The 21,130-nt window shown below is 43.5% G+C and overlaps 2 protein-coding genes across 9 annotated transcripts in view; both read right to left on the reverse strand.

Annotated features, from left to right (window-relative positions):
• Positions 1-21,130, reverse strand: part of LOC110497882 (60 kDa lysophospholipase) — a 135,984-nt gene that overhangs the window by 79,562 nt on the left and 35,292 nt on the right. The gene's annotated exons all lie outside the window — the stretch shown is intronic.
• The window catches only part of LOC110497880 (60 kDa lysophospholipase), a 55,678-nt gene continuing 34,980 nt past the window's right edge, over positions 433-21,130 (reverse strand). For 2 of the 8 annotated variants that reach the window (XM_021574324.2, XM_036954842.1), the window contains 11 exons: positions 19,863-19,975; positions 18,673-18,858; positions 18,471-18,584; positions 18,081-18,200; positions 17,705-17,800; positions 10,840-11,003; positions 4,328-4,414; positions 3,820-3,919; positions 2,135-2,200; positions 1,521-1,544; positions 433-1,095 (listed from right to left, as the gene is read on the reverse strand). In XM_021574324.2, coding sequence (XP_021429999.2) covers positions 1,051-1,095; positions 1,521-1,544; positions 2,135-2,200; positions 3,820-3,919; positions 4,328-4,414; positions 10,840-11,003; positions 17,705-17,800; positions 18,081-18,200; positions 18,471-18,584; positions 18,673-18,858; positions 19,863-19,975 — 1,115 coding nt within the window. In that variant the 3' untranslated portion in view covers positions 433-1,050. Of the gene's footprint in view, positions 1,096-1,520; positions 1,545-2,134; positions 2,201-2,655; positions 2,882-3,392; positions 3,454-3,523; positions 3,543-3,819; positions 3,920-4,327; positions 4,415-10,839; positions 11,004-17,704; positions 17,801-18,080; positions 18,201-18,470; positions 18,585-18,672; positions 18,859-19,862; positions 19,976-21,130 lie in introns of those variants that run through there. The other 6 variants (XR_005037734.1, XR_005037733.1, XR_005037735.1 and 3 more) reach the window with 6 other exon arrangements.

Below are 21,130 nucleotides of genomic sequence, written 5' to 3' on the forward strand. Positions count from 1 at the left end.
CACACACACACACACACACACACACACACACACACACACACACACACACACACACACATACATACATACATACATACATATATATATATATATATAGTTGAAGTCGGAAGTTTACATACACCTTAGCCAAATACATTTCAACTCAGTTTTTCACAATTACTGACATTTAGTCATGTAAAAATTCCCTGTTTAAGGTCAGTTAGGATAGCCACTCCAATACCTTGACTTTGTTGTCCTTAAGCCATTTTGCCACAACTTTGGAAGTATGCTTGGGGTCATTGTTCATTTGGAAGACTCATTTGCGACCAAGCTTTAACTTCCTGACTGATGTCTTGAGATGTTGCTTCAATATATCCACATAATTTTCCATCCTCATGATGCCATTTATTTTGTGAAGCGCACCAGTCCCTCCTGCAGCAAAGCACCCCCACAACCTGATGCTGCCACCCGCGTGCTTCGCGGTTGGGATGGTGTTCTTCGGCTTGCAAGCATCACCCTTTTTCCTCCAAACATAACGATGGTCATTATGGGCAAACGGTTCTATTTTTGTGTCATCAGCCCATGATTTCAGTTTAGAAGGATTTCACAAGGATTTCAGTTTAGAATAAATTGCACTCAATACTAAGCATTTCATCAAGTACATCTAAAGGCACAGCATTCTACCCATCAAGTGCCTAGCATAAAGTACAGCATTCTACCCTGTGCTTCCAATGATCACTGATAATACTCTTAATGCAAACCGGGTGAATTGCTCCACATGCATCATATACTGTGGTACATACAAAACAAACAGATATAGTGCTGCCCGTTCTAGGCACAGTGCATCCATATCACTTGACATCCAATGTTGTGCTACTAGTGCTTTTACAACTACAGTTAAGCAACAGTAAATGAGATTATCGCAAACATATCAATTGTAAAATGGTTTGGATGAATCTAAATAAAATCTGCAAGCTTGTGCAAATGTCCAGTGTAAGAGAGTGAAATGGAAAGAGAGAGGGAGAGTGATGGGGATGGATGGAGAGGTAAAAGAGTTGAGGATCTTCGTCTTCAGGATTCTTTTGGACAGGCTGAGAACTCAATGTATTCTTCATTCTTAAACACACAAGGGGAAAACGGTTAAGAGCTGAATTTCAAGCAGTGCTGTTCAATACAAAGAGCAGCAGTAATAACATCAAATGAAGGCTTTCTTTGCAATCTCTGCTACTAATCCACATAATTATCTCAGAGTAAACATCTCACCAGGCGGTCATCATTCCAGACAACACAGCTTAGAGGCCATCACAGGAACAAATCACAAAAGCCAGGCAGACTACAACTGCAAAGGTTTGTGTCACTGTCTAATTGAACTCAACCAGGCAGCCATTTTGTAAACACCTGTTCAAGCCAGGCTACAACGAGTGATACTCATGTAGGTCATACTCAGATGCAACACATCACCATACGATGAGAGGAGACACAGGTACGACCATCAAGCATAGGAGAATCCATAGAGCTAGCTGTGGCCATTCTAGACTTACCTCAGCATCATCTTTAAACAGAGGCTGGAAGTAAGCAAAACATGTAATTGGAGCACATGGCAAAGTTGAAACTACGTGAATGAAACTACATCCCTATTCTGTAGCCTACATGGTTTTCTAGCCTATATGTCAAATCCAATGTATAGGCTACCTCTTGGATGCTTCATGCCACACCATTCATTCACAATCATGGATCGCAGTAATGTTTTAGTTGTAGTAAATATATTGCTAAACTTGGTCAAATCTATTAATATACAGGGATGAGATGAGACTCATTCTCGTGTTGAAAAGTAAAATGACCGAAGATGGATTACCTCATTACTTACATCTGACTGATGAGGAAAAACAGTGGTGACTAGGAGGTTTTTAATAAACAGGAAATTGTAACAAGTTGAAGATGGATAAAGAAAGTGGATAATACAGTGTGCTGAACTGGTTTAGGTTCGTCAGACAATATAAACTGACAAAGACCGGTACAGTAAAATATTATTCACTTCGTTTGATTTCAGTGAGCTCAGGTCGGAGAGCTAAGCTCTCTTAATTGAAGCAGAGATGAATGCTGTTGGAGGAGCACAGAGGAGAACAGTAACGCTAGATCATAGTCCATCTCTTACCTGGGCGTGGGACTGGCTGACCTGGTGTATGAAGTCAATCACAACTTCATTCCCCACAGCCTTAGCCTAAGAGAGAAAACCTAATGATCCATCTTACAAAACTAGTCTGGGTTACCTTCATCTAATCACATTTTATTGGTCACATGCAGTTGTAGCGAAATGCTTGTGTTTTTAGCTCCAACAGCGCAGTAATATCTAACAATTCACAACAATACACACATCTAAAAGTAAAAGAATGGAATGTCAGAGTGGCATAGACTAAAATAAAGTCGAATAGAATACAGTATATACATTTGAGATGAGTAAAGCAAAAATATGTAAACATCATTAGTGACTAGTTTTCCATTATTAAAGTGGCCAGTGATTTCAAGTCTATGTATATAGGGCAGCAGCCTCTAAGGTGCAGGGTTATGTAAACAGGGTGGAAGCTGCCTAGTGATGGCTATTTAACAGTCTGATGACCTTGAGATTGAAGCTGTTTTTCAGTCTCTCGGGCCCAGCTTTGATGCACCTTTACTGACCTCAACTTCTGGATGAACAGGCACTGGCTCGGGTGGTTGTTGTCCTTGATGATCGTTTTGGCCTTCCTGTGATATCGGGTGCTGTGGGTGTCCTGGAGGTCAGGTACTTAACGGTAATGCATTGGGCAGACCGCACCACCCTCTGGAGAGCCCTGCGGTTGCGGGCGGTGCAGTTGCCGTACCAGGTGGTGATATACAGTCCAACAGGATGCTCTCAATTGTGCATCTGTAAAAGTTTGAGGGTTTTAGGTGCCAAACCAAATTTCTTTAGCCTCCTGAGTTTGAAGAGGCACTGTTGTGCCTTCTTCACCACACTGCCTGTGGGTGGACCATTTCAGATCGTCAGTGATGTGTACGCCAAGGAACTTGAAGATTTCCACCTGCTCCACTCTGATGTTTCCTGAAGTACATGATCAGCTCCTTTGTTTTGTCAACATTGTGGGAGGTTATTTTCCTGGGACCACACTCCCAGGGCACTCAACTCCTCCCTGTAGGCTGTCTCGTCATTGTTGGTAGTCAGGCCTACTACTGTTGTCGTCTGCAAACTTGATGATTGAGTTGGAGGCATGCGTGCCCACCTAGTCATGGGTAAACAGGGAGTACGGGAGGGGGCTGAGCAAGCACCCTTGTGGGGCCCCTGTGTTGTGGATCAGCGAAATGTTGGTGTTGTTTCCTACCTCCACCACCTGGATGCTGCCCGTCAGGAAGTCCAGGACCCAGTTGCACAGGGCGGGGTTCAGACCCAGGGCCCCAAGCTTAATGATGCACTTGGAGGGTACTATGGTGTTGAATGCTGACCTATATTAAATGAACAGCATTCTTACATAGGTATTCCTCTTGTCCAGATGGGACAGGGCAGGGTAATGGCGATTGCATCGTCTGTGGATCTATTGGGGCGGTAAGCAAATTGAAGTGGGTCTATGGTGTAAGGTAGATGTGATATGATCCTTAACTAACCTCTCAAAGCACTTCATGATGACAATAGTGAGTGCTATGGGGCGATAGTCAGTTAGTATAGAATCCTTTACTTTTCATGTTACATAACTAGTCTGTGTTCCCTATACTATCCATGTTACATAACTAGTCTGGGTTACCCTTACCCTACACATCCTTTACGATCCATGTTTGTAAGTTGGAGAGAGGCTCCCAGTCCCAAACACTCACCACCTCCATCGGCGTCTGCCCGTCGTAGCCTGGCGTGTCCAGGTCTCCCCCGGCCAGGTGCCACATCTCCAGGCCCTTGATGTCAGCACTGGCTGCCAAACTGCGACACAGTAGCAGATAATTCAATGGGAGGGTTGATATTCAAGAGGTTTCATGGTAAAGGGACTAAACAAGCAATCAGATATCATAGTATAATCTTAGAATAAACACACTACTTGATTCTGAATAGGACTGAGTGTGCTTGTTTGCTTCCAAAGAGAAAGGCCTTGCTCCAGTAACAGACAAAATATTCACTTAAAAATAAAAAGAGATATCAGTTAAACGGAGCAATTCAGGGTTCTGTGGTGGTGGTGATGTTTGGATGCTGCAGAGGTATGAAGCTATGTGGTCAGGGAGCATTCCAAGTGTTTATGGCAAGACAACTAGGACAAGTGGTCATACCTGCACAAACTATGTAGGATCAGTCTTTGGGCAATGCATGTGTGAGAAAGTGCTGTGTGTTTCTCACCTGCACAGCTCTGAGCCGGCATCCTCCAACTCATCCCTGGAGAAATGAGCTCCAGTCTTTCTCAGCAGCTTCACCACCTCTTTGTGTCTGAATGGACAGACAGACGGACAGACACACATGCATAGATATGACCGACTCTTTTTAAATATAGATGCTATACACAGTGTACTAAAATCAAGGAAAAGATGAAAAGGTAGAAAGAAAATCAACATCACACAGTGTGAGTCAGAGTCAACTGAAACCATAAGGTGGAACAGTACTGATCCATTGTTTGTCTGATTTATTAGGACTGCAACGTGCATTAGTCATATTTCTAGTTTTCAAAGTATCTGCTGACAGTGACCTGTTATGGCACTGTGACTGGGTGCTAAACGAGCAGGGACAAGTTCCAGTTAACCACCCACACATGGAGTTTTAACAGCACATCTTATTTTTATTTTATAATTTTGTGGGGGGGGGGGCTTGCCTATTTTGCATGTTATTTTGGCATTATATGTGTCACATAAATTTGCAAACAATGTAATACAAACTAAAAATATATATATATATTAGAGGTGTCGACCTATTACGATTTTCCAACGCCGATACTGATTATTGGAGGACCAAAAAAAGCCGATACTGATTAATAAGGCCAATTTTTATATATATATTTGTAATAATGACAATTACAACAACACTGAATGAACACTTATTTTAACTTAATATAATACATCAATAAAATGAACTTAGTCTCAAATAAATAATGAAACATGTTCAATTTGGTTTAAATAATGCAAAAACATAGTGTTGGAGAAGAAAGTAAAAGTGCAATATGTGCCATGTAAAAAAGCTCATGTTTAAGTTCCTTGCTCAGTACATATGAAAACTGGTGGTTCCTTTTAACATGGGTCTTCAATATTCCCAGGTAAGAGGTTTTAGGTTGTAGTTATTATAGGACTATTTCTCTCTATACCATTTGTATTTCATATACCTTTGACTATTGGATGTTCTAATACGTACTTTAGTATTGCCAGCCTAATCTCGGCAGTTGATAGGCTTTAAGTCATTAACAGCGCAATGCTTGAAGCACAGTGAAGAGCTGCTGGCAAATGCAGGAAAGTGCTGTTTGAATGAATGCTTACGAGCCTGCTGCTGCCTACCACCGCTCAGTCAGACTGCTCTATCAAATCATAGACTTAATTATAATATAATAACACAATGCTTTTTTCACGAATGCGCTTGTTAAATCACCCGTTTTGCGAAGTAGGCTGTGATTCAACAATAAATGAACAGGCACAGCATCGATTATACGCAACGCAGGACAAGCTAGATAAACTAGTAATATCATCAACCATGTGTAGTTAACTAGTGATTATGTTAAGATAAGTTTAATGCTAGCTAGCACCTTACCTTGGCTCCTTGCTGCACTCGCATAACAGGTAGTCAGCCTGCCACGCAGTCTCCTCGTGGAGTGCAATATAATCAGCCATAATCGGTGTCCAAAAATTCCGATTACCGGTTGTTATGAAAACTTGAAATCGGTCCCAATTAAATCGGTAATTCCGATCGGTCGACCTCATTTATATATATAATTTTTTTATTTATTAATTAAGCCGCATACAAACAGTCACTTTTGTTTTCTTGAGTAAAGCCGCTCCAAAATGCTGGTGTTTCAGCCTAGCTCAGTGCTTTCTGTGGTGGTGGGGAAAGCCAGTAGAAAATACGGAGAGTTGCGCCATGATTGGCTCAGTATTCTGTCACTCATGGGGACACTGCATCACTGACAAGTCTAAGGGTAGACCTAGAAAATTCTAGCCCCTTGGGTGCTACCATAGAGTTACATTAGAAGTGCCCATCCAAGAAGGCTCAATGTCATTGGCCACAGATAAAATGAAATCAAATCACATTAAATGTACAGTAGCTTTGATTGGACTGATCATGCCAACATCCTACTTTCAAAATCTTAGCTAGCAGTCATCATTATGAATCAAGTCGACAATCTACTGGCCAATCATTTTAAATCCTTATGAATAGAAATAATAGATAAAGCTCATTGACCATTGGACATACATTACACAACAAGTTGGAAATCGCAAATTCAACCATGAGTGGTTTGGAAGGAATCAGTGACAGTGGCTAATGGCAAGCATTGCAAAGCAATCACTAGCCTGCTATTCAGTGGAGTGGCTGTGCTGTCCCAAATCTGGGATTAAGGGGCTCTTTTCCAAGTTTAAAATTATAAACATTTAACATTGGCCAGGCTGAAGCATAATTTGTGCCGCACTCAAAACAACTTAAGTCAGAAATGCGAAAACTTTACTTCAGTGAGTTCAAGACAACTGGGAAGTCGGGAATAAACCATCTTAGTAGCCCGTGTACTACTAACATGGTCTATTTTCACCTCATCATTTTGTCTACTGTTCTGACTTGGTGGTGCACATGTAGCCTATAACCTGTGTGAGAAATGTAATCATTGAATATTGTAAGAGCTTTCATTGTCTGCTTTACATGCCCTACGGTTCTGACTTGGTGTACAGGGAGAACACTGTAAGAACGGCCCATGTTCTGAATTCTGTTGCTGTACATTTCAAAAGTGCTGAACAAATAGTTATTGACCTTGTCCGTCCTAGCTCGCTCATTAATGTCTTAATCGAAATTACGGATTGCCTCTTATCCTCGTCGTCCCCTTATGCCATAGTTTGTACATCTCAATTGTCAGCAGAAATCACATTTGTTTAAGCAAGTCGCCATATCAGCAATGTTTTTTTAAAGTCAGTAAATGAGGCTGAATGATCTGTTTGGCTGCCAGAAAAGGCTCCACTGATAGCCAGGTGTAGTAGTGGTAAGGTGTTGGGACTGCCGTTAGGATTCTGCTTTTGGGGTAGCTTTATGTAGGCCCTAACAGTTTGTGGGCACCGGTTGTCACCATTATAGTGCAAATAATATAATGTTGTGTAGTGGCTTTGCTGGCATTAGTCCACTTGTTGTTTTTTGCCCCACGTCGGGTACTCAGGCAGCAAAATAAATGGGGTATTAAACAGGGCTGATAAGTGTAACCTATTCAAGAATGAGGTCCGTTATTTAGGAAAAATAATTTCTGCTGAGGATTACAGAATGGATGTTAAAGAAATTGTAGCAGTGCAATAACTGATAAACAGGCCACCAACAAATGTGAGAGAGCTTAGGAAACTACTGGGGTTTCTAGGGTACTATAGGGGTTATGTACAGAACTTCGCACAACATGCTAAATGTCTCTATGACTTACTAGCAGTGAAGTCAGAGACCCCAGCATCCGGGAAGAGAAGGACCAAGGTAGCTATGCAGTCGGAACAGGCTCTGCCCCACCAGAAAGTTATATGGGAGTATACTCACCAGAGAGCATTAGAACACTTGGTGAGTATGTTGACTAATCCACCTGTGCTTGCTTACCCAGATTTCAAGGAGCCTTTTATCCTGCATGCTGATGCCTCCGAAGAGGGATTGGGAGGTGTGTTATACCAACGACAAAGTGGAAAACTGAGAGTCATTGTATATGGCTACCGCACCCTGACTTGAGCAGAGAGAAACTATCACCTTCACTCTGGGAAACTGGAATTCTTTGCCCTTAAATGGGCAGTGACTGAGCGGTTCCGAGATGACCTATTTTATGCTCCCTCTGTGACAGTGTACAGTGATAATAACCCCTTGACATATGTACTAACTACAGCAAGACTGAATGCCACCAGTAATCGCTGGGTGGCGGAGCTGTCTGACTGTAATCTCACACTGAAGTATCGTCCTGGAAAGGTAAACACTGACACAGACTTTCTGTCACGCTCTCCTTTGCATGCTGAACATTACATGGAAGAATGCACAGAGAAACACTCACTTGAGATGGTAAAAGCAACACTCAATAATGTTCAGACACAACAGAATGACTGTGTAACTTGGATATCCATGGTCACACTAAGACCATCAGTGCAAGATGAGCTGTCATGGTGGGGGGGAACAGTTACAGACCGACTGTTTCCACACAATCTCATGCAGGCTCAGTTAAAGGATGCAGCTGTATGGAGAATCTTGGAACTGAAAAGTCAAAGAACTAAGCCTTAACCAACAGAATATCAACAAGAGTGCAACTAAGTCAAACAGTTACTGCAAGAGTGGAACAGGCTCCATGTCTCACCAGATGGATCATTACAAAGGAAAACAGCAAAAAGGACACAAGATGTGGTACCAAGTCAGTATAGAACACTGATTTACAAGTACTTACACACTGAAATGGCCCAACTAGGAACAGAAAGTGTTGTACTTAGCACGATGACGCTTTTATTGGCCGCGCATGCAACATGGCATTGAACACTTTATCACTAAAGTGTGTAAGTGTATCAAACAAAAGAAACCCAGTGTAATAACTAGGGCCCCAATGCAACATGTACGAGCTACAGCTCCTTCCCAGATGATTTCAATTGACTATGTGCATTTGAAGAAAAGCAGAGGGGGCTACGAGTACATTTGAGTTATTTTAGATAACTTTACAAAATGTGCACAAGCCTACCCCACCAGAAATAAGTCAGGGAAAACTGCAGCAAAAATACTTTGCTGATTTTTTTCCCAAGGTTTGGCTTTGTGTCAAAAATCCATCATGATCAGGGAAGAGAGTTTGAAAATCAGTTATTCAGAGCCTTGCAGAACTGCACGAGAATAGTCAATTCCAGAACCTCTCCATATCATCCACAGGGAAATCCGGTGGAGAGATTTAACTGTATACTGTTGTCAATGTTGCGCACACTAGATGAAGAGAAAAAGGCCAACTGGGGTGATATAATTGTACCACCAGTGATGCTACTGGGTTCTCACTGTATTTCCTGCTCTTTTGGAAGGGCTCCACTGCTACCTGTTGACCTTGTCTTTGGGTTACAGATAAAGGAACAGGAGAAATCATACCAGGATTATGCTAAGAAGTGGCAGTAACAGATGGTGAAAGCCTATGACATCGCCATTAGAAACATGGAGAAATCAACAGCAAAGGGAAAAGCCTACTACGATCGGAAGAAAATTAGTTTGGTTCTGGTCTCAGGGGATCGTGTACTTGTGAGTAACATGTCAGAGCGTGGGGGGACGGGAAAGATATCATTCTGGGAGGACCAAATACATGTGGTGGTAACCAGGAAAGGTGATGACAGCCCTATCTATGAGGTCAAACCCAAGAGGGGTACATGCAGGGCCCGGGTTCTGCATCGCAATGTGCTCATGTCATGTAATTGTTTACCCTTTGAGGAACCTGTTGAAACACCCAGTAGAGGTCTGTGGAGAAGGGAACCACCCCAGAAAAAGCAGCAAAATGGGGAGAGCGCTGAGTCTGAGAGCTCAGATGAGGATTCTTATCCAGTTTTTCATCAACAGGCCACGTAGGGATGAAGAGAGCAGACAGAGTAGCACACAGCTAGTATCAGATAATAGTGAGGAACGGGGTCAGACTGATAGAAACTTCACTGTGAAGGAGTGCCAGCCAGTCCTCAGGGAGAGCCCAGAGAGGACGGGGGTAAATATGGAAACAGCTGAGGGCTCAAAGACTCAATCATCTCATGATGAAGTGGACACAGATTCATTGGGGTCACCCATGACCTTGCCCCGCCGTTCAGCCCGGCAGAGGAGGCCCAGAGACTAACCTATAACACTTTAGGGCTGCCAAGCTCTTATCAGGATACCAACTAGAGATGCTCAGATGTGTATATATTTTCTCGTTTACCTTTACTAATCACAGTGTGATAATGTTTAGTGGGGGTTGTGTCTTTGCCCATAAAGGTAGACTGGACATGTCTAGATAGTTATATGGCTGTTAGCCCAGTTCTCAGTTGTTTTCATGACCAGCTTACATCCTCTGTTTTGAGGCCAGTGAAATGTTTGGGAAAACATTTCGTTTTTGCAGGGGGGGTGTTGTCAGGGGCTTAATACAGTTGTATTCCAGCCACTAGGGGGCAGTCTGGTGAAGCCCATGGGAAATAAAGAATTATAGTTTAAGTGAATTGGGGAGATGAAGAAGAAGAAACAAAAAGTGCTGTAAACTGCTGTTACATGTGCTGACATGATTAAAAGTGCTGTAAACTGCTGTTACATGTGCTGACATGATTAAAAGTGCTGTAAACTGCTGTTACATGTGCTGACATGATTAAAAGTGCTGTAAACTGCTGTTACATGTGCTGACATGATTAAAAGTGAAGTAAACTGCTGTTACATGTGCTGACATGATTAAAAGTGAAGTCAACTGTACCTTTCGCGTTGTAGTTTATATTATAAATTCATAGAAAGGGTAACAAAATCATTACTGTGTGATGCACACCCTCCTCCCTGGGCAGATAGAAGCCGTCAGTTAGAATGGGCTACTGGGGGGCTTGAATCATAAGGGATGGGTGAACATCAACTGTAGAGGCAAAGCTTTTAAGGACATATCATACTCCATTTCCACCAACCCCTCTATCCCTCAATGCACCTCAGCCACCCCCCCAAAATGTAAAGCTCTCATCTTGGCCCACATGTTAGCTCAACCCTACCTGAAGCGCACAGCATTGCGCAGGGGTGTGTCCCCATAGCGATCTTTGGCGTAGACAGTGGCACCCTGGCTCAGTAGATACTGCACCACATTGAGGTGGCCCTCACAGGAAGCGATGTGCAGAGGGGTACGACCATCATAGTCCCCCAGACTTAAGTTACTGCCCTGATGACAAGAAACACATCTCATACTGTATAGTTAAATAAAGGTTAAATAATAAATCAATATTACGGTGCCATGATCATACTGTGTATTTTAAAACCATGTATTGAGGTATCAAACCCATGTAGTGCTACACATTGACCTGTTGCACACCTTACTGTCACCGTTCAGACTCATCTCGATTTGATACTGGGTGGCTTGAGCCCTGAATGCTGATTGGCTGACAGCCGTGGTATATCAGACCTTATACAACGTGTATGACAAAACATTTATTTTACTGCTCTAATTAAGTTGATAACCAGTTTATAATAGCAATAAGGCACCTGGGTTGGTTTGTGATACAGTGGGGCAAAAAAGTATTTAGTCAGCCACCAATTGTGCAAGTTCTCCCACTTAAAAAGATGAGAGGGCTGTAATTTTCATCATAGGTACACTTCAACTATGACAGACAAAATGAGAAAAAAAAATCCAGAAAATCACATTGTAGGATTTTAAATGAATTTATTTGCAAATTCTGGTGGAAAATAAGTATTTGGTCACCTACAAAACAAGCAAGATTTCTGGCTCTCACAGACCTGTAACTTCTTCTTTAAGAGGCTCCTCTGTCCTCCACTCGTTACCTGTATTAATGGCACCTGTTTGAACTTGTTATCAGTATAAAAGACACCTGTCCACAACCTCAAACAGTCACACTCCAAACTCCACTAGGCCAAGACCAAAGAGCTGTCAAAGGACACCAGAAACAAAATTGTAGACCTGCACCAGGCTGGAAAGACTGAATCTGCAATAGGTAAGCAGCTTGGTTTGAAGAAATCAACTGTGGGAGCAATTATTAGGAAATGGAAGACATACAAGACCACTGATAATCTCCCTCGATCTGGGGCTCCACGCAAGATCTCACCCTGTGGGGTCAAAATGATCACAAGAACGGTGAGCAAAAATCCCAGAACCACACGGGGGGACCTAGTGAATTACCTGCAGAGAGCTGGGACCAAAGCAACAAAGCCTACCATCAGTAACACACTACGCCGCCAGGGACTCAAATCCTGCAGTGCCAGACGTGTCCCCCTGCTTAAGCCAGTACATGTCCAGGCCCGTCTGAAGTTTGCTAAAGAGCATTTGGATGATCCAGAAGAAGATTGGGAGAATGTCATACGGTCAGATGAAACCAAAATAGAACTTTTTGGTAAAAACTCAACTTGTCGTGTTTGGAGGACAAAAAGTGCTGAGTTGCATCCAAAGAACACCATACCTACTGTGAAGCATGGGGGTGGAAACATCATGCTTTGGGGCTGTTTTTCTGCAAAGGACCAGGATGACTGATCCATGTAAAGGAAAGAATGAATGTGGCCATGTACAGTGCCTTGCGAAAGTATTCGGCCCCCTTGAACTTTGCGACCTTTTGCCACATTTCAGGCTTCAAACATAAAGATATAAAACTGTATTTTTTTGTGAAGAATCAACAACAAGTGGGACACAATCATGAAGTGGAACGACATTTATTGGATATTTCAAACTTTTTTAACAAATCAAAAACTGAAATTGGGCGTGCAAAATTATTCAGCCCCCTTAAGTTAATACTTTGTAGCGCCACCTTTCGCTGTGATTACAGCTGTAAGTCGCTTGGGGTATGTCTATCAGTTTTGCACATCGAGAGACTGACATTTTTTCCCATTCCTCCTTGCAAAACAGCTCGAGCTCAGTGAGGTTGGATGGAGAGCATTTGTGAACAGCAGTTTTCAGTTCTTTCCACAGATTCTCGATTGAATTCAGGTCTGGACTTTGACTTGGCCATTCTAACACCTGGATATGTTTATTTTTGAACCATTCCATTGTAGATTTTGCTTTATGTTTTGGATCATTGTCTTGTTGGAAGACAAATCTCCGTCCCAGTCTCAGGTCTTTTGCAGACTCCATCAGGTTTTCTTCCAGAATGGTCCTGTATTTGGCTCCATCCATCTTCCCATCAATTTTAACCATCTTCCCTGTCCCTGCTGAAGAAAAGCAGGCCCAAACCATTATGCTGCCACCACCATGTTTGACAGTGGGGATGGTGTGTTCAGCTGTGTTGCTTTTACGCCAAACATAACGTTTTGCATTGTTGCCAAAAAGTTCAATTTTGGTTTCATCTGACCAGAGCACCTTCTTCCACATGTTTGGTGTGTCTCCCAGGTGGCTTGTAGCAAACTTTAAACAACACTTTTTATGGATATCTTTAAGAAATGGCTTTCTTTTTGCCACTCTTCCATAAAGGCCAGATTTGTGCAATATACGACTGATTGTTGTCCTATGGACAGAGTCTCCCACCTCAGCTGTAGATCTCTGCAGTTCATCCAGAGTGATCATGGGCCTCTTGGCTGCATCTCTGATCAGTCTTCTCCTTGTATGAGCTGAAAGTTTAGAGGGACGGCCAGGTCTTGGTAGATTTTCATTGGTCTGATACTCCTTCCATTTCAATATTATTGCTTGCACAGTGCTCCTTGGGATGTTTAAAGCTTGGGAAATCTTTTTGTATCCAAATCCGGCTTTAAACTTCTTCACAACAGTATCTCGGACCTGCCTGGTGTGTTCCTTGTTCTTCATGATGCTCTCTGCGCTTTTAACGGACATCTGAGACTATCACAGTGCAGGTGCATTTATACGGAGACTTGATTACACACAGGTGGATTGTATTTATTATCATTAGTCATTTAGGTCAACATTGGATCATTCAGAGATCCTCACTGAACTTCTGTAGAGAGTTTGCTGCACTGAAAGTAAAGGGGCTGAATAATTTTGCACGCCCAATTTTTCAGTTTTTGATTTGTTAAAAAAGTTTGAAATATCCAATAAATGTCGTTCCACTTCATGATTGTGTCCCACTTGTTGTTGATTCTTCACAAAAAAATACAGTTTTATATCTTTATGTTTGAAGCCTGAAATGTGGCAAAAGGTCGCAAAGTTCAAGGGGGCCGAATACTTTCGCAAGGCACTGTATCGTGAGATTTTGAGTGAAAACCTCCTTCCATCAGCAAAGACATTGAAGATGAAACGTGGCTGGGTCTTTCGGCATGACAATGATACCAAACACACCGCCCGGGCAACGAAGGAGTGGCTTCGTAAGAAGCATTTCAAGGTCCTGGAATGGCCTAGCCAGTCTCCAGATCTCAACCCCATAGAAAATCTTTGGAGGGAGTTGAAAGTCCCTGTTGCCCAGCAACAGCCCCAAAACATCACTGCTCTAGAGGAGATCTGCATGTAGGAATGGGCCAAAATACCAGCAACCGTGTGTGAAAATCTTGTGAAGACTTACAGAAAACGTTTGACCTCTGTCATTGCCAACAAATGGTATAAAACAAAGTATTGAGATAAACTTTTGTTATTGACCAAATACTTATTTTCCACCATAATTTGAAAATAAATTCATTAAAAATCCTACAATGTGATTTTCTGGATTTTTTTTTTCATTTTGTCTGTCATAGTTGAAGTGTACCTATGATGAAAATTACAGGCCTCTCTCATCTTTTTAAGTGGGAGAACTTGCACAATTGGTGGCTGACTAAATACTTTTTTGCCCCACTGTATATGGCCAATATACTACGGCTAAGGGCTGTGTCGTGCTTCTACACCTGCATTGCTTGCTGTTTGGGGTTTTAGGCTGGGTTTCTGTACAGCACTTTGAGATATCAGCTGATGTACGAAGGGCTATTTAAATAAATTTGATTTGATTTTGATTTGATTTGTCCAAGCACTCCATGAGGAGTCACGGTTAAGAACAAATCAAATCTAAATTTATTTGTCACATACACATGGTTAGCAGATGTTAATGCGAGTGTAGCGAAATGCTTGTGCTTCTAGTTCCGACAATGCAGTAATAACCAACGAGTAATCTAACCAAACAATTCCACAACAACTACCTTATACACACAAGTGTAAAGGGATGAAGAATATGTACGTAAAAATATATGAATGAGTGATGGTACAGAACAGCATTGGCAAGAAGCAGTAGATGAAATTGAGTACAGTATATACATATGAGATGAGTAATGTAGGGTATGTAAACATTATATTAAGTGGCATTGTTTAAAGTGGCTAGTGATACATTTTTTACATACATTTTCCATTATTAAAGTGGCTGGAGTTGAGTCAGTATGTTGGCAGCAGCCACTCAATGTTAGTGGTGGCTGTTTAACAGTCTGATGGCCTGGAGATAGAAGCTGCTTTTCAGTCTCTCGGTCCCCGATTTGATGCCATTTATTATTTGATTCCATTTATTAAAGTGGCCAATGATATCAGTCTATAGGTTGGTAGCCGCCTCTCTGCGCTAGTGGTGGCTGTTAAATAATCTGATGGCCTTGAGATAGAAGCTGTTTTTCAATCTTTCTGTCCCAGCTTTGATGCACCTGTACTGATCTCACCTTCTGGATGATAGCGGGGTGAACAGGCAGTGGCTCGGGTGGTTGTTGTCCTTGATGATCTTTATGGCCTTCCTGTGACATCGGGTGGTGTAGGTGTCCTGGAGGGCAGGTAGTTTGCCCCCGGTGATGCGTTTTTGCAGACCTCACTACCCTCTGGAGAGCCTTACGGTTGTGGGCGGAGCAGTTGCCGTACCAGGCGGTGATACAGCCCGACAGGATGCTCTCGATTGTGCATCTGTAAAAGTTTGTGAGTGCTTTTGGTGACAAGCCAAATTTCTTCAGCCTCCTGAGGTTGAAGAGGCGCTGCTGCGCCTTCTTCCCCATGCTGTCTGTGTGGGTGGACCAATTCAGTTTGTCCGTGATGTGTACACCGAGGAACTTAAAACTTTCCACCTTCTCCACTACTGTCCCGTTGATGTGGATAGGAGGGTGCTCCCTCTGCTGTTTCTTGAAGTCCACGATCATCTCCTTTGTTTTGTTGACGTTGAGTGTGAGGTTATTTTCCTGACACCACACTCCGAGGGCCCTCGCCTCCTCCCTGTAGGCCGTCTCGTCGTTGTTGGTAATCAAACCTACCACTGTAGTGTCGTCTGCAAACTTGATGATTGAGTTGGAGGCATGCATGGCCACGCAGTTGTGGGTGAACCGGGAGTACAGGAGAGGGCTCCCTTGTGGGGCCCCAGTGTTGAGGATCAGCGGGGTGGAGATGTTGTTACCTACCCTCACCACCGGGGGGGGCGGCCCGTCAGGAAGTCCAGTACCCAGTTGCACAGGGCGGGGTGGAGACCCAGGGCCTTGAGTTTGGAGGGTACTATGGTGTTAAATGCTGAGCTGTAGTCGATGAACAGCATTCTAGTGGGTCTAGGGTGTCAGGTAGGCTGGAGGTGATATGGTCCTTGACTAGTCTCTCAAGTCTCTCAAAGCACTTCATGATGACGGAAGTGAGCGCTACGGGGCGGTAGTCATTTAGCTCAGTTACCTTAGCTTTCTTGGGAACAGGAAAAATGGTGGCCCTCTTGAAGCATGTGGGGACAGCAGACTGGGATAAGGATTGATTGAATATGTCCGTAAACACACCAGCCAGCTGGTCTGCGCATGCTCTGAGGACGCGGCTGGGGATGCCGTCTGGGCCTACAGCCTTGCAAAGCTTAACACGTTTAAACGTTTTACTCACGTCGGCTGCAGTGAAGGAGAGTCCACAGGTTTTGGTAGCGGGACGTGTCAGTGGCACTGTATTGTCCTCAAAGCGATCAAATAAGTTATTTAGTCTGTCTGGGAGCAAGACATCCTGGTCTGCGACAGGGCTGGTTTTCTTTTTGTCATCCGTGATTGACTGTAGACCCTGCCACATACCTTGTGTCTGAGCCGTTGAATTGCGACTCTACTTAGCCGTGGTATATTGGCAATATACCACACCCCCTCGGGCCTTATTGCTTTAATATATCACCTATAAAATAAAATAGGTTCAACCAACTGTAGCGTGGGACTGAGGGAGTAATACAAGCACACACGTTTCTCTTTCACCTTGTACACTGATGATGTTCTGGGTCAATTTGACCCAATAAACTAAATAAAGTAAGTACATAAATACATGATTTTAACCTCCAAACATGAATTTTCAGTAGTTGAGGATGTCCTCTTTAATATGCTGTATTTTCTATGTTTATATACCAAACTATTCAAAATGTAGAGCCAAATGTTTAATACTTATACCAAAGTCATAAATCAAATGACATTTTAAGCTCATTTTTAGCCAAACTTCAGATCACTGTCCTTACAAGTTAATTAACCCTACCTAGAGGACTAGATAAGAGGTCATTGTGAAAACATGAAGTTAAATAGTATTTCAGTGTTAAATTCACTACTGGGTCAAATTGACCTTCAACATAAGGGGTCTCGTAAAAGAAAATCAAATATGCTGGATTCTTTTCACCAAGCAGGCTAGGTGAACACAGTCTTCAGAGTGGAACAGGAATAGATATAACTGGTATTTATCATTGGATTTTGAGAGTAATTTGGGCTACTAGGCATCTATCTGCATTCTGCATTGAGCCAGTGAATGTAGCAGAACCAGTCAGGTCATCATAACATATGTGACGTTCATGGTACAGTGCAAAGTCTGTGGTATCAGTATGGGAACGTGTCTATTAACACACAAACATATGGTTTGAACTTTGTCCTACAGTCCTGTAATCATGTCGTTAGAACAGGTGTTTTCTTTTCCCCCTCCTGAAAGTATGTGAGGTCAGTTGTTGCAGTGATTCTTTTTACTAACAGACATGTTATATTTATGTAAATGTTCTTCACCATCTCCTTTATGGCATCCAAGGCCTCCAAGTCTCCTATCTTAGAAGCGGCACAAGCTAAGGTGGGTGTCAGAGCATCCCGGACGGCTTCTATCTCCTGGAAATATCAGCAGAGAAAACATCAGCTGTCATGTCAATACAAAGACTGACAATCAGTGGAGGAATGCTGTATGTAAAGTGTTGTAAGTGACACCTATAAAAATACACTATCAAGTTGAATTTAACACATGCCCAGCGATAGTTTTTTCTCTCCAAAAAAACATATCTGTCCTATCAGATAAGCCAGTTCCCGATGAAAACATGTTAGGTGGAAAGTAACCCTGCAGACTCAGTGGTGGTGAGTGTTTGTGATGTGGCTGGCTGTGCGGTGGCCTCACCTCCTTACAGCTGATGCTCAGGGACTTGGCGATGACCTGGATGAAGCGACTGTCACTCAGAGTGAGCTTGGCCCCCTGCAGGTCAGCCATCATCTCTCCCCGCAGGTTCTGACTCAGCATCTGGACAGGTACAACAGAGACAACAAAGGACAGATAACACACAAACACAGTCAACACAGACAAGCATGATCAAGGATTACACATGTCACTGACCTTTATCCGCATGTGAATCATCTCTGCCATCTATTGCCGTTACCTTCTTGTTAAAATGGGACTAAGACAGATGTCACTAAAGTTCAGCCTAATGTTGACATTTGCTTCAAAAGATTTTCTATAAGGGGCCTACAATGTGTAGTGAGGTAATGAGTGTGTTTTCACTGGGACTCCTACCTTTCTTTTGGCCTCTATGCTGAGGTCCGTCCTGGCCAGCACGTAGGACAGCTTGCACAGGGCAGCCTCAGGAGTCATGTCACAGCCTGCCACCAGTCCTGCGTCACTCAAGGCCTGAGGGGATCAGGAAGACATGTTGACACACATCCATCCACATCATGTGCACTCTCCCACTCCCACTGAACACAGGGTTCTGGTGTACCTTTCCAGTGGCGTACGATGTGGTGACAGAACCCCTCAGACACTGGGTGCAGTTGACCATGATCACGCCCCTCTCTGTGGCATTTCGGAACTCCTCAAGCAGGTCAGCACAGTTATCAGGGGCGTTTCCACTACCATACGTCTCCAGGACAATGCCCTCCATGGGCGCCTGCAGGAAGGACTTCACCTGCGTGCGGGCACACACACACGCACGCACACACACACACACGCACGCACACACACACACACACAGAGAGAGATACAGCCAGCAAGATGAGCGGCCATCTCAGTCTGGCTTGTGGACAAAGGAGTGTACGGAGCTAGTGTCGGGTTTAACAACCTGCCCAGACCTACCCTCCCCCCTCCTCCAGACCATTATATCTCAGGGTGATTCACTGGATCCAGGAGATCTCTTCAAAATACCAGCTCTGGCATCTGGAGAGGAAATGGCTCAAATGGCCAGGCACGGGGAACCATTAACTTCAAGGTTAATGATTGACAGCATCATTTCACTTGGCAACGGTCCTTAGACCTAACTTGTGGAGGGAGGGAAACATAGCAAGTTATCTTCCATTGGATTTTGGATCAAGCGGCTAGCTAGCCAAAAATGTGTGCAACACAGAACCCCAAATAAACCCCATGCTGGCAGAGACCGTGGAAGGCGGAGGAGAGTCTGATGCATTATAAAAGAAGCAAATAAAAACATATAAATAAAAAAAACAATGAGACAGTAAACATTGAGACAGATTGAGACAGTAAAACCATCCTCCCCTCAATCTGTAGCGAGGGAGGCGTATCTAAGTGTTTAAGTGTCTGTGCCAAGCCCCTCGTCTTTAGCGGGTAATTGGACATGCCCCATAACCCGGTCTCCTTTTTCACTGGACTAAAAGCCGCTCCCGGCTGTATGCAGACCACTTGGAACGCCCACACGATGCTGGCTCGTCAGAAAACACAGTAGGACCTGCATGAGAGGATTCACCACAACAGAGCTACAATGAAGAGTTTTAGATAAATATGGCCCCAAATGGCTGTTCTGATTTAGTCTTTCTACAATAGGGTATTACTTTCACTATTGCTGTATATCAGAAGTAGGAAGACAGTTGTGATTTAATGATGTGGTTGAGTAGGCAACAGAAACAGGGCAGAGCCACTATCCACCCCTTCTCACCCCCACCCTGGGAAGCCTCTTACGGTCACTGCAGTGATGCCTGGGAAGAGTCTCAGCAGACCCACATTACGGTTCATCAGAGTGCTCACTCTGAACCGTGTGGTTGTGTTCACTCGCCACACCGTGTCCCAGTTAACTGCAGGGGAAATGGAAAAAGTTGAGTGAAAAGATCCATCTTACGCCACGGAAAAGATTTGACTTGATATACACTACTATTCAAAAGTTTGGAGTCACTTAGAAATGTCCTAGTTTTTGAAAGAAAAGCTTTTTTGTCCATTAAAATAACATCTGATTGATTCGAAATACAGTGCAGACATTGTTAATGTTGTAAATGACTATTGTAGCTGGAAACAGCTGATTTTTTTAAGGCCAGCATCCCGGAGTCGCATCTTCACTGTTGACGTTGAGACTGGCGTTTTGCAGGTACTATTTAATGAAGCTGCCAGTTGAGGACTTGTGAAGCATCTGTTTCTCGAACTAGACACTCCAATGTACTTGTGCTCTTGCTCAGTTGTGCACCAGGGCCTCCCTCTCCTCTTTCTATTTTGGTTATATCCAGTTTCCGCTGTTCTGTGAAGGGAGTAGTACACAGCGTTGTACGAGATCTTCAGTTTCTTGGCAATTTCTCGCATGGAATAGACTTCATTTCTCAGAACAAGAATAGACTGACGAGGGGGCCTCCTGGGTGGAGCAGTGATTCTGGGTTCGAGCCTAGGCTCTATCGCAGCCAGCCGCGACCGGGAGGCCCATGGGGTGGCGCACAATTGGCCCAGCGTCGTCCGGGTTAGGGAGGGTTTGGCCGGCAGGGATATCCTTGTCTCATCGCGCACTAGCGACTCCTGTGGCGGTGACCAGGTCGCCAGGTGTACGGTGTTTCCTCTGACACATTGGTGCGGCTGGCTTTCGGGTTGGATGTGCATTGTGTCAAGAAGCAGTGCGGCTCGGTTGGGTTGTGTTTCGGAGGACGCATAGCTCTCGACCTTCGCCTCCTCTCCCGAGTCGGTACGGGAGTAGCAGCGATGAGACAAGACTGTAACTACTACCAATTGGATACCATGAAATTGGGGAGAAAAAAGGTGTCAAATAAAAAATAATAAAAACAAATTAAAGAATAGACTGACGAGATTCAGAAGAAAGGTCTTTGTATTGGCCATTTTTGCCTGTAATCGAACCCAAAAACGCTGATGCTCAAGATACTCAACTAGTCTAAAGAAGGCCAGTTTAATTGCTTCTTTAATCAAGACAACCGTTTCCAGCTGTGCTAATGTAACAGTGTAGCTTCTGTCCCTTT

The sequence above is a fragment of the Oncorhynchus mykiss genome, chromosome 19 (assembly GCF_013265735.2).
Source record: "Oncorhynchus mykiss isolate Arlee chromosome 19, USDA_OmykA_1.1, whole genome shotgun sequence".
In the NCBI taxonomy this organism is placed as follows: domain Eukaryota; kingdom Metazoa; phylum Chordata; class Actinopteri; order Salmoniformes; family Salmonidae; genus Oncorhynchus; species Oncorhynchus mykiss.